The 13,016-nt window shown below is 45.2% G+C and overlaps 1 protein-coding gene and 2 pseudogenes across 4 annotated transcripts in view; 1 reads left to right on the forward strand and 2 right to left on the reverse strand.

Moving 5' to 3' along the window:
- Hycc1 (hyccin PI4KA lipid kinase complex subunit 1) overlaps nt 1-13,016 on the reverse strand; it is a 127,194-nt gene that overhangs the window by 67,019 nt on the left and 47,159 nt on the right. For all 4 annotated transcript variants that reach the window (XM_085836514.1, XM_021161836.3, XM_029477388.2 and 1 more), the window contains 3 exons: nt 11,743-11,859; nt 6,984-7,071; nt 6,001-6,160 (listed from right to left, as the gene is read on the reverse strand). In XM_085836514.1, coding sequence (XP_085692640.1) covers nt 6,001-6,160; nt 6,984-7,071; nt 11,743-11,859 — 365 coding nt within the window. The remainder of the gene's footprint in view (nt 1-6,000; nt 6,161-6,983; nt 7,072-11,742; nt 11,860-13,016) is intronic.
- LOC110293937 (small ribosomal subunit protein eS19 pseudogene) lies at nt 3,164-3,700 on the reverse strand (annotated as a pseudogene).
- Nucleotides 7,321-8,881, forward strand: LOC110293936 (COP9 signalosome complex subunit 1 pseudogene; annotated as a pseudogene).

The following is a 13,016-nucleotide window of genomic DNA, read 5'->3' on the forward strand; positions in this document are numbered from 1 at the left end:
GCTCTGGGAGAGAGAGCTGTGAGAAGGGAGCCAGGTGAGAAGGACAGGCAGGGCTGGTGAGATGGCTCAGTGGGTAAGAGCACCCGATTGCTCTTCCGAAGGTCCAGAGTTCAACTCCCAGCAACCACATGGTGGCTCACAACCATCTGTAACGAGATCTGGCGCCCTCTTCTGGGGTGTCTGAAGACAGCTACGGTGTACTTACATATAATAAATAAATAAATCTTTAAAAAAAAAAAAAAGAGAGAGAAGGACAGGCAGTAAGTGGAATCACAGTGCCTGCAGCTCTGGGGTCAAGGTCAGAGGTGCACAGCTGCCACTAGTTTCACAGACACTCACAGGACCACAGAATGAGGTGCAAAGACATGCTGTGTTTTCCTTTTCTTCCTATCTTTATTTTTTTTTTAAAGAAAATATTTCCCTCACCCAATACCAGATCAGGTAAAAGGGTCCTATTACGACTGCCTTCCGAAAGACCCAACAAGCAGCTGAAAGAGTCAGATGCAGTTATTTGCACCCAACCAATGGGCAGAAGCTGCTGATCCCTGTTGTTGAATTAGGTAGCGAAAGGCTGGAAGAAGCTGAGAAGGGCGATTTTATAGGAGGCCCAGCAGTCTTAATTAATCTGGACCTCCGAGATCTTTCAAATTCTGGACCACCAAACAGACAGCATATGCCAGCTGATATGAGACCCCCAACACACATACAGTGGAGGACTTCCAGGTCTGTGTTCATTCAGAGATGAAGCACCTAACCCTCAACCGACTGGAGGCCCCAGGGAGTTCAGAGGTCAGGTGGGGAGGGGAGGAGGTGTGGGATGTGGAGCAGTCGGAGAGTGGATGGGGAAGAATGGGGAATGAAATATGGAGTGTACAAAATAAATTAAAAATAAAATTAAAATTTTTTAAAAGAAAATATTTAAGTAAAATTGCCCTTATTGATTTTTTTAAAATAATGCTACTGCTTTTATAAATATCTTAGCTTATCTTTCTTACCGGAATTTTCATTTTTTGAGTATTTTTATCATTACAACCTATTTATCTTAAAGTTCCTCTCTTTAAGTGTACTCTTATTTTTCTTCTTCTACTTGCCTTTTATTTTTTACATAGCCCTCAACATATAAGTGCTTTAAAAATCTATGTTTGAAAAATATACTTTTGCCTTGAATTACCCACCACCACAAAATCCAGGAAACAACTGGCTTGGACAGTTAAATTATCATCAGATAAATAAGGACAATAGCCATGAGGTTATAAAAAGTCAAAGCAGGAACTGTGCACTCTAAGTCCATTTCCACATTTAAGCGCAGACACAGACTGAGTCATTACAACTTTCCCAGAGACTTGAAGAACTTGAAAGACACAACACTGAACTAAGCTGATTCATTACAATATTAAACTCACCAAGTAAAAAATGTGGCGATCAGGTCAACATGCAATTAGTTGTGTAATACATTTCTTTAAAAAGAAATGTTACTACTGTTACTACTCCACTGTGTTGAAATCAGGAGGAATTATGATCATATGTGAACCTGGGCCTTCAGGCCACTGTGGTGCTGCTGACAGTGGGTGACGGAAGACATCTGGGTCCTGGAATGCCAGCAAATGTTAAGATGAAAGTAGGTGCTACCTTCATTAGGACATTTCCCATAGCAATATGAGCCGTGGACAATTCTTGAGGAAAGGAACGCCACACTCATTTCAGAGCATCCAGAAGTAATTTAAATGGTCCAAAATAAATAATAAAAAACAGACCATGAGTTTGGACTAGAAGAATAGTTTGTACTAATAGTAGAAGAGAATCCATGTGATGACTTGCTTAAATTGAATGTCTTTGTTTGCTATGTGTAATCTTTGATGACTCTGATACACATACAAACCACTATGCCTACACAGCTTACCTGAGTGATAAAAAAGGAAGGAAAGTCATAAAGAAAGCCCTGCCTGCCTGCTCAGTGGGAGCAGCCCCCACCCACTCCTTCCTCTAGCCTGGTGTAAAAGGAGGGATAGACAGCAGCAAGGACACGAAAGTGCACAACAACAAGCCAAGGTCAGCCACGAGTCACACATCCTTCTGATGAGCTTGAGAGTCACCTGGGACACTGGCCTCTGACGGATGCTTGTCTTCTAGGTTACAGAGTGGAAACCCACCCACTCTGGGTAGCAGCATGCCCTGCACTGAGGCTAAGTGGAGGAAAGAAGCTGAGCGAGCACGCTCCATATGTCTTCTTCCTAGCTGCCTTGCCTGCACTCCTGCTATGTGATGACTGCACCTTCCAACTGTGAGCCAAAAGAAACCCCCTTTCCTTAAATATGTTTTCAGGGTATTTTTGCACAGCAACTGTGGTGTTTTGAATTGGCGGGATGTGGGTTTCTGTATTTATTTATTTATTTATTTATTTATTGTTTTTCTTTGGGGGTTGGTTGCAAGGGTGGAAGGTGGCTAAGAACAGACAGGGAGATAATGAAAATAGGTTCATATATTTGAATGCTTGGTGTCTGGTGGGCGGAAAGGTTTGGGATTATGAAGTGTGGCCTTGTTTGAGATGAGTCACTGGGAGTGAGTGGGCTTGGAGGTTTTAAAGCCCATGCCATTCCCAGTAAGCTCTCTCTCTGTGTCCCTCCCTCCCTCCTCCTGCTTGTGGATCAGATGTGAGCTCTTAGCTACTCCCCAGGACCTTGCCTGCCTAACCGCTGCCATGTTCCCCATGAAGATCACGGACTCCAGCCTTTTGGAATTGCAAGACTCCAGTGAACTCTATCTTCTATACGTGGCCTTCATCATGGTGTCTCCTCCCAGCAACAGAAAAGAACTAAGACAAAGCTCAACAGAAAAGATATGCTTTAGGCCTTGTCACATGTGGAAAACAGAAGGAGTCAGGACAGAAGCAGGTGATTCCTTACAGTGAGTGCTGCTTTTCCTGCTCCGTCCAGGCTCCATCATCACTCGTGCATGGTTACAAAGCCCTAGCCCTTCCTCCCATGGGGATGGCTGTGGCAGAATGGGGAGATGAGCTGAATGGAGCGCTTACCCAGGATCCCATCAAACACAGGCACTCGCAGTCTTCAGTCATGACCTCAAGTGACCTCCACAGTACTATGCTTCGGAAACATGACAATGCAGAATGGCCACTGTGGGTCACGCTGGGATCTACATGTCCTTTCATACTGTTTCTTTCTTTCTCTTTTTTTTTTTTATGAATGAGGCAATTTATTAACCCAGCATCCTTTGTTCTAATGCTTCTTGTTGGCAGCTGCCACCTGTCCAGCGATCCTGTCCAGATCTCTCTGTCCCTGAGGTGTTAGCTTACGGCCCCCATCTTGGTCCTTTTCCACCATTTTCAGCCCCTCCAGGGCTTGGAGGACCCGGCGGGCACACTCTTAGAGCCTCTGCTGAAGTGACTGGGTCTGACACCATTTCTCTGCTGTCCTCCATAGATCTTGGTCATGGAACCAACCCCAGCACCACCTCGGAGGTACAGGTGCCGTGCTGTGGAAGCAGCTCCTGTGTAGAACCAGTTCTCATCATATGGGGCAAGCTCTTTATGTTTGGCCAGCTTGACTGTGTCCACCCATTCGGGGACTTTCAGCTTCCCGGACTTTTTGAGGAAGGCTGCCAGAGCTCTGATGAACTCCTGCTGGTTAACGTCTTTTACAGTAACTCCAGGCATCATGCGGCCTCCGTGCTGCCAGCCAGGGGAAAGGCTCATACTGTTTCTTAAGAAATGTTTTACTTTGATTTTGTTACAGAAAATACAATATGTAAAATTTTACATATGAAGAAAATTTTAAATCTACTTTTAAATCGAGGATTGTCTATATACTTAAGAAGTATACAATGATAACCATCCTCTCCACAAGAAACCACTGCCTGTTCGAAAGCAGAACAATAATATGTCCAGGCAGAAATCACAGACATGCAGAAACATGGAAACTTCCTGAGCAATGCTTCCCTGGGAACATGTGGTTTCCACGTGGCTTGGGTGCTGGGTGCTAGGTAAGCCTAGTGTGGCAGTGTGTGAGGCAGGAGATCCTGCAGAAGTGGGGCCCAGTGCAAGGTGTTTAGGGTATTTGGTTACTGCAAAGGAAACACAGGAAGCCAGAATAAAGATTAAGACTAACTATCCTTGAGAAGGATGCTACAGCCTACCTATAAAGAGTCAACTAAGACTAAGCAAGTACCATTTATTACAGCCCAGTGGATGGGAGTCATTCACATCCCAGAGAGTAAGAACTCAGGCGCTGCAGCCCACACTCTAACTGCTCATGAGTGTGCCTCTTTTCTTTTGATAGTCCATTCTCTTTTATATCCTCAATTATGACACTTTTGCTATCATAAACAGGAGGCACTCAAGTGCAGTGAAGCTGAATAAACATAAAGGAACAGGCAATACAAGGGCTACTTGAATGAAGTTGTAGCCTGAGACAGTCTGCAAGGGGCAACCAAAACAGAACCTAGATCCACAAGGGCATCAGAGACCCAATATATGGAAGGACTCTTTTTTCTTGTTTTGGTCATTTTTTTTCCTACAAAATGTTTCTGAAAAATAATGTCCATCTCGTTAAAGGATATGTATCTCTTTCTTGTAAATCCAAAACTGCACGCCCGCACAGTCACTCACTCTCACACACACACACACACACACACACACACACACACACACTCGAGGGAGCTTCAATATTTCTCATGTTTGAATTGTACAACCCACATCCCCCACCCACTCCCCATGTAACCACTGAGAAGGAAGGCAGAAGCGCCTGAGAACCCGCTCTTGCACGCCTCTGCTCTGCAGCGGGAGTTTGGGAGTGCTCGAGGGGCCAGTGCAGCCCAGTCTGCTGCATCTGCGCCTGCTTTCACATGGTGAGGGGTTGTTCACTAAGTTACTTTCCTTCTATAGTTTATTCTCATTTAACAGCATAACTTCACTGAAGAAATGGTTTGGACTCGGCATGTTTAAATGGATTTTGTATGCATTTTGTAGTTGCCTAATAGCAAATATCACAAACTCTTTTATGACTCCCTATTGGACCTTGAGGACTCACAGAGTAATTTTAAAAATGAGTAGATCAGCAATGGCCCTTGGTTAAACAGTAACATCACCCTCTTTTCCGGCATATTCTTTCAGAGTGTCTGAGGGGAAGTGGCAAGCCTTCTCAGTCAGGATCAGTTTTCTATGTTACAACCTGTTACATCCTTCCCTTTCCCTTTCCTCTGTGGACCACGGGAGCGCAACTATGGCACAGTCTCCCTGACTGAGTTGCCACTTTCACTTCAGTGCAGAGGAGGAAGAAAGCGGAGCTGGTCCCTTAACCACGTGCACGGAGCACACACGGAGCACACACGGAGCAAAGAAGTGCTGACGGTCATATTTTAGAAAGGTGGTGTTACTCGTCTGGCTCTTGCTCCTCTTGGTTAGAGAGGAGAGAAGGTATAACAGGAAGAAGGGATGGAATAAGGAGGAGATTAAAGGAGAAGAGAGGGAAGTGGCAAAGAACGGGGATGCATGGCGAATGCAGTTAACTTCCAGCAACACTTTAATACAGTAAAATAAAGCAGGTAAGAAAGAAAACTAATATAATCTTGAATGAAAATGAATTTGTAAATTAGAAATGTCTAGTGTATCGACAGCATGGCACTCTTTACCAGGGAGTTCCGGCAGAATGGAAGGTCACTGGTGGGTACTTCTACTCCAACATGAAAACCTTGCATTGTAGAATGCCTGACTGAGCAGGAGACTGTCTGCGACTGCATACAGCGACCAAGACTGGCAACCTAAAGTGCCTTCCTGCTCTACTGCAATAAGTAAACTTTAAGTATTCTTCATTCATATGCCTAACACAAGAAGTGTCACCCTCTCATTGTCTGTTTCTCTGCATGAGAACCCAGGGGCTTTGTTTACTAGGCTCCGATGGTGCTTTCCTAATGTTACAGGGTCTACCACCACAGCTGCAGAGCGCCATGGGAAAGAGCCAGGCGTGCTCGGACCTGAGGAGTGCTTACCATGTCTTTTCCACCTGTGGCCTCTTATTGACATGCTGGTAACTGCATTTCTTGATATTCTCGAGGAAGTTGGTGTGATTTCCACTTGAATACACCTTGTACCTTCCTTACTAGATTTCATGGCACCATGAGGCAATGAAGCCTTTATTGCATTAGCAACCTACAAGGAAAAAAAATCTTTAAGAATGGTAAATAGATGCATTATTTACTTTTAGATAAAATACAAGGCTAAGCGTTAACAAATTCACAAGAATAATACTTCCCCAAGGTATTTCAATATAATGATACCTAACCCTCCTAAATAGGGGGTAAGAGAGCCAGACGGATGCTTATACTTCAAGACACTATGAAGGAATGCGCTTTGTGATTGGTAAATATTAAACTAGGTTTCTTTCTCAGTTGCAAATGCTAACTGACAAAGATGTATTAGTGAGCTGAAATTCTGATAAGCAGAAGAGAGTACGATCAGTTAAATATCTTAAGTTAGTCAAATTAAATCTCCAAAGTTTATACAAGTGCTTTTTGTTTGTTTGTTTTTTGAGACAGGGTTTCTCTGTGTAGCCATGGCTGTCCTGGAACTCACACTGTAGACCAGGCTGGCCCCGAACTCAGAGGCTTGCCTTTGCCTCCCAAGTGCTGGGATTAAAGGTGTACACCACCAGCAGCTTATACAAGCACACACACACACACACACACACACACACACACACACACTCTGTCTTCACACATGCCAGAAGAGGACATTGGATCCCACTAAATATGGTTGTAAGCCACCATGTGGTTGCTAGGAATTGAACTCAAGACCTCTGAAAGAATAGACGGTGCTCTTAACCGCTGAGCCATCTCTCCAGCCCCATACAAACACATTTAAATACGATATTTTTTATTAAAGGCATTTCATATGCTATGAATTACTTCTCAATGCATAGTCCTAAACTAAACGATGATAAGTTAAAAATTGCATAATTAAGTGCAGAACCTACCAGCAGAGGCTCTGGATACAATTCTAGCTGGGCTCTGTATATAATATCATCCAGTGCTTTCTGAGCTAGATCCCATTCTCCATTGTATCTGCAAAACATGGGAGTTAAAGCATTATTTTTAATTTATCCTATATAACAAAACAAAACATAATGAGGAACTATTTATCTCTACTAAAGAAAGCAACAGAGGCGCGTCAGGCCAACATGCGGGGCAGCCCGGTGCCCAGCTCGGCCTTGTAGTCACCTGTTGTGCTGGGCCGCAAGTTGGACCTGCTGTGCACAGGGCTGCGGCTCAGGCCTGAGCGCCAGCCTGTCGGCCTGCAGGCTGCTCTCCGAGGGGGCCGTGGAACCCATGCAGATTGATGTCGATCCCGCAGGAAGATCCGCAGAACGCACCTGATGTCAACTACGTGGTGGAGAACCCCACCCTGGATCTGGATCAGTATGCAGCCAGCTACAGTGGCCTGATGCGAATTGAGCGACTACAGTTTATTGCTGACCTTTGTCTTCCACTGCAGGTAGAGGCCTTGAAAATGGCTCTGTCCTTCGTGCAGAGGACCTTCAATGTGGACATGTATGAAGAGATACACCGGAAGCTCTCCGAGGCTACTAGGGAGCTGCAGAATGCACTTGATGCCATCCCTGAGAGTGGAGTGGAGCCCCCACCCCTGGACACAGCCTGGGTGGAGGCCACTCGGAAGAAGGCTCTGTTGAAACTGGAGAAGCTGGACACGGACTTGAAGAACTATAAGGGCAATTCTATCAAAGAGAGCATCAGGTGTGGCCACGATGACCTGGGTGATCACTACCTGGACTATGGGGACCTCAGCAATGCCCTCAAATGTTACTCACAAGCCCGAGACTACTGCACCAGTGCTAAGCATGTCATCAACATGTGCCTCAATGTCATCAAGGTCTGTGTCTACTTGCAAAATTGGTCTCATGTGTTAAAGCTATGTCAGCAAGGCCGAGTCTACTCCAGAGATTGCTGAGCAGCGGGAGAGCGGGACAGCCAGATGCAAGCCATCCTCACCAAGCTCAAGTGTGCTGCAGGCTTGGCTGAGCTGGCCGCATGGAAGTATAAGCAAGCTGCCAAGTGTTTCCTTCTGGCTTCCTTTGATCACTGTGACTTCCCAGAGCTGCTGTCCCTCAGCAATGTGGCTGTCTATGGTGGCCTGTGTGCCTTAGCCACCTTTGACTGGCAGGAGCTGCAACGAAATGTCATCTCCAGCAGCTCCTTCAAGCTGTTCCTGGAGCTGGAGCCACAGGTCAGAGACATCATCTTCAAATTCTATGAATCCAAGTATGCCTCATGCTTGAAGATGCTGGACGAGATGAAGGACAGCCTGCTCCTGGACATGTACCTGGCCCCTCACGTCAGGACACTGTACACCCAGATTCATAACCGGGCTCTTACCCAATACTTCAGCCCCTATGTGTCAGCTGATATGCACAAGATGGCTGCAGCCTTCAACACAACAGTTGCAGCTCTGGAGGATGAGCTGACACAGCTCATTCTGGAGGGCCTTATTAATGCCCACATCGACTCACACAGCAAGATACTGTATGCTCAAGATGTGGACCAGCGTAGCACCACCTTTGAGAAGTCCCTGCTGATGGGCAAGGAATTCCAATGATGTGCCATAGCCATGATTCTGAGAGCAGCTGTGCTCCGCAACCAGATCCATGTCGAGTCTCCTCCTAGAGAAGGGAGCCAAGGGGAGCTGACTCCAGCCAACAGCCAGTCACGCATGAGTACCAACATGTGAAAGGCATTCCCGTGACCATCAGACCATAGTCTGCACACCTACTCTGCCTGTGGAAGCAGCACCTGGGCCTCCTGCCTGCTTTCCTCAAGATGAGACCCCGGACTGTGTGTGGTTCATTAGAGCAGTCTGGCCACTGGGGTACCAGTTGGTTGGCCTTCCACGCTGAGGTACCCTCTGCAGTGGTAGGCAGCCTGCCCATATGGCCACTTGGACCTGACTCTAGGTTTCTGCCCCAGTGAAACAGACCATGTGCAATTCCCAGGTAAGAGTACCTCAGACTCTTCCTGTCCATGTAGTTCTGACTACAGCAGTGTCTAGCTGAGTAGTCCATTAAAGTACAGGTTGATCATTGCAAAAAAAAAAAGAAAGCAATAGACTACATTTGCACATTGCTTAACATTCTATTCTCCTTAAAAATGTATTTTTAAAGTTCCTATTATCTGAACGCCTATTAATAGCAAATAAAAATTTATACATGTACATTTCTTCTCTAAGGAACATGAGTATTTATAGAACAGAAATCAAAGACCTAAGGCAATTTCAGGCATCTTACACTGTCAAAGTAATTCAGAACATAATAAACTATATACTTTAGAATAATTTTCTGAACAATTATGGACAAATTACCATGTAGTTCCCATGGTTTTACTGAGAACCCAAGCCTACCCACTTTCCTATGTAGTTGCTGCTTTGCCTCCTGAAGGCCATTTAGAAAGGAACATAATGCATGTTGCAAACACAAGAGATAAGAAATTCAGCATGTGTGTATTACATATGTTCAACTTTCAATGATATATCAAATACGTCCTAAAAATCAACTGAGTCATCCAAGTCAACAGACATATAATGGTCTCTGTCAATAAAATAAAGACGCATGAATTACATCAAGAGCACAAGAGAGGCTCTATAGGGAAAGCATTGCTCCCATCTGAAAGCCAAGATAAACCCAAGTTATCTTCAAAATTGTAACTTTTAATGAACCCATCACAGAGCTGAGGGAGAGCAACCAAACATCTAAGCCCAAGACGGGGAGGCCATAAGCATCAGATGGGAAGTAACTTAGCTCTCTAACAGATTCTAGTACAGTACAACGCTGGCTCTGGAGATAGCAGGGCTTACAAACCCCTGGAGCATATACATGGACTGTTCATGGGCTTCCCCAGCCCTCCTATATAGGCATCAGCAAGAAACATGGGAAGCAAGACAGGGACCAGAAAAGGTGGCCTTTGATGGTGCAGGCTTGAAGGAGTAGAGTGGCCACTGCCATGAGAAAAGCACAGGCCTGCCAGATACTTTTTTCATATGAACAAAAGTTGTACAGCTTTTGGGGAGAGACGAGCCAATCCTATTACCCTATTACCCCCATGGCACAGCTATAGAAGAACTGTGGCTCTGAGGAAAACAGGGATCTAGACCACAGTCTATGCTAAGACAACTAGGGGTTCTCTGCTTCAGAACACTGAGGGCCCCTCCCCAATAGCACACACCACTCAGGGACAAGGAGTCTGCCTAGACAGGGATCAGGACAACAAAGAAAGAAACTGTTGACATTCCAGCCCATCACTGCCAGGCTAGTGTACACTGAGAAATAAGAAAAACCTTCCTTTTCTTTCTTTCTCCTTTCCTGTCCTTTCCTGTCCTTTCCTGTCCTTTCCTGTCCTTTCCTGTCCTTTCCTGTCCTTTCCTGTCCTTTCCTGTCCTTTCCTTTCCTTTCCTTTCCTTTCCTTTCCTTTCCTTTCCTTTCCTTTCCTTTCCTTTTTTTTTTAACGTGTTGATTCTCTCTGGATTTCATATCATGCACTCCAACCCCATACATCTCCCCATCCCTTCAAATCTGCCCTTGCAACACCCTCCCATAAAGAAAAAACACACACACACACAGAAAACAACAAAACAAAAACCCCATCTCATTGTAGAAGCTTCAGTGTGTTACACGGTATACCCCTTTATACTTTTATCCATAGTCTTTACTTGCAAATGCTCATTACAATGAGTCGCTGGTCTGGTTCAAGGTCTCTGGCTTCTGCTACACTAGCAATAGAGGCTCCTCACTGGGTCTCCTCTCAGACATCCTGTTGTTGGCTTCTGCTGTGGAGATCCTGCAGCTTTGCACTCCAGCAGCTCATAGATGGGGTGGATGCTGGGTGGGACAACTCATAGTCCTGGATCTGGGCCTGGGTGGTAGCTGAGTTAGTCAGCCTGCTAGATCTCCTACACCCAAGCCATCAGGGCCAGCTCTCCAGTACTGCCCTGGCTAGCTCTTCAAAAGCCACAGCCGGCAAGGGGTAGAGCTAGCTCTCCTGTGCTCATGCCCTCCAGGCTAGCTCACCTATGCCCCCCCCCCCCATTTCCAGGGCCAGTTATACTGTACCACCCTGGTGAGGTGCAGGACCTGCTCTCCCAAGTGCTACAGCAGGTGAAGGGCGGGCTAGCTAGCAACATCGTTCTATTGCTGAAGGAGGGCCTAAAAATGGGAGAGGTGACCCTCTCTGAGGGACAGGCATACAGAGAAACCTAAAGGAGGAAAACTCGCCAGCAATCCAGCTCCCACCCAAAATACTAGGTAAAAGTAGGGAGATTTGTAGAGGTTACCCAGAATGTAACTATGGCAATAGTATAACAACCCTGCTGACACCATCCTGGCAAGTGCAGAGAGAGACACTTGTGTCCCTCCGTTTAGCTGTAAGCCCACTGAAGCTGTCTGTGAACCCCAAGAAACTGCAATCTCCCCAAGAGCCTCTCGCTGGCAGAGAAGGACTGGGCTGCAGTGCCTGCTGAACAGGGTGCTTGTCTTCCAGGAATTCAAGTCAATAGTCTGACAACTTGTCACCACACCTTGCAAGAGAGACTGGAGCAGAGACAATGACGGAGTTATGAGAGGCAGACTGTGGCTATGTATCCCTCTTGTCTTCTATAATTTGTTCCTCTCTTCATATGGCTACATTGAGTAGAACTCCTTTTTTTCTGCTTTTTATATGAGACACACTTACATGGCAAAATACACTCCCGTTAGCATCTGCACCATGAAGCCGGATGAAATCGGTATCCTGCTGCTCACACCTCTGTATTTTCTTACATGTTGTCGGGGATAGCCACAGACACATATCCTGGAAAGATGGAAGGAAACGTATTTGTTAAGTACAAATGATTCTCTAATATCTATGAACCAACAATAGAAATAACAAATCTACTATCTATAAAACAATCTTCGGATCAGAATGCCTGTAACATTTCCCTGAATATGATATACTGGTAAGAGATGGTAAAGCCCAAGGCAGGCAGTGTACACAGTTGGTGAGTCACACGCTCACTGGTTGGTTTACTAATTTTGATTAACTCAATTATCAGTAACTCTGGGGACATTATATGGAACTTACCATTAACAGGTCTTTAGTATAATCTTTAACTCCTGATTAAATTCTTGGTACAAACTTAGGATCGGAAAAATTACTATAACCCAGAATCAAGCTTCATGAAATATCCATTACAAATTTCAGACAGATAAAAAATTGTAATGCTCTTCCCAGATGTAGGGATGCACACCTTTAATCCCAGCACCTGGGAGGCAGAGGCAGGTGGATCTTTGTGAGTTCAAAGTTAGCCTGGTCTACATAGTGAGTTCCTGGACAGCCAGGGCTATATAGTAAAAGTCTGTCTTGAATAAAAGCTAAACAATAATAAAAATAATGCTAAAAAACATACAAGAAATAAAATACAGGCAGTTTTATACTGTTTACAACGTATCTAAACACAACACCCTTGAGAGAATTCTAAACAGAAATCAGAAGGGTTTGTGAGTTGTTTTTTTTTTTTTCCAAAGAAAATAACTTACATAAAATTCAGGCAACAAAACACTTATGATGAGAAGCAGGGCCAGCGACAAGTGAGACGCAGCTCAGAGGCCTGCTTCTGAACTACCTTTAGGTCCAGCACAGAACCAGTTATATATACTAGCCAGCCCACTATAATGCAATTAAACTGTGCTTTTAAAAAATCTCCTTAGGAGCAGGGTGGTGGTTGTGCATCCTTTGAGACAGGTGTATTTCAGTGAGTTCAGGCCAGCCTGGTCTATAGAGAAAGGCCCAGGATGGCCAGGGCTATACAAAGAGGGCCTGACTGCAAAGAGCCTGTTAAAGGAGTGCTTGCCTAGCATGTGTGAAGCCCTGGATTCCAGTCCTAGTGTTTGTGGGAGTGTCTACCTAAATAATGGGGGTCATGTGAAATTGCAAAACAACACATGGAGCATGCATGATCTCAGTTGTAT

Source organism: Mus caroli, unplaced genomic scaffold (assembly GCF_978045245.1).
Source record: "Mus caroli unplaced genomic scaffold, Mus_caroli_1 scaffold_4, whole genome shotgun sequence".
In the NCBI taxonomy this organism is placed as follows: domain Eukaryota; kingdom Metazoa; phylum Chordata; class Mammalia; order Rodentia; family Muridae; genus Mus; species Mus caroli.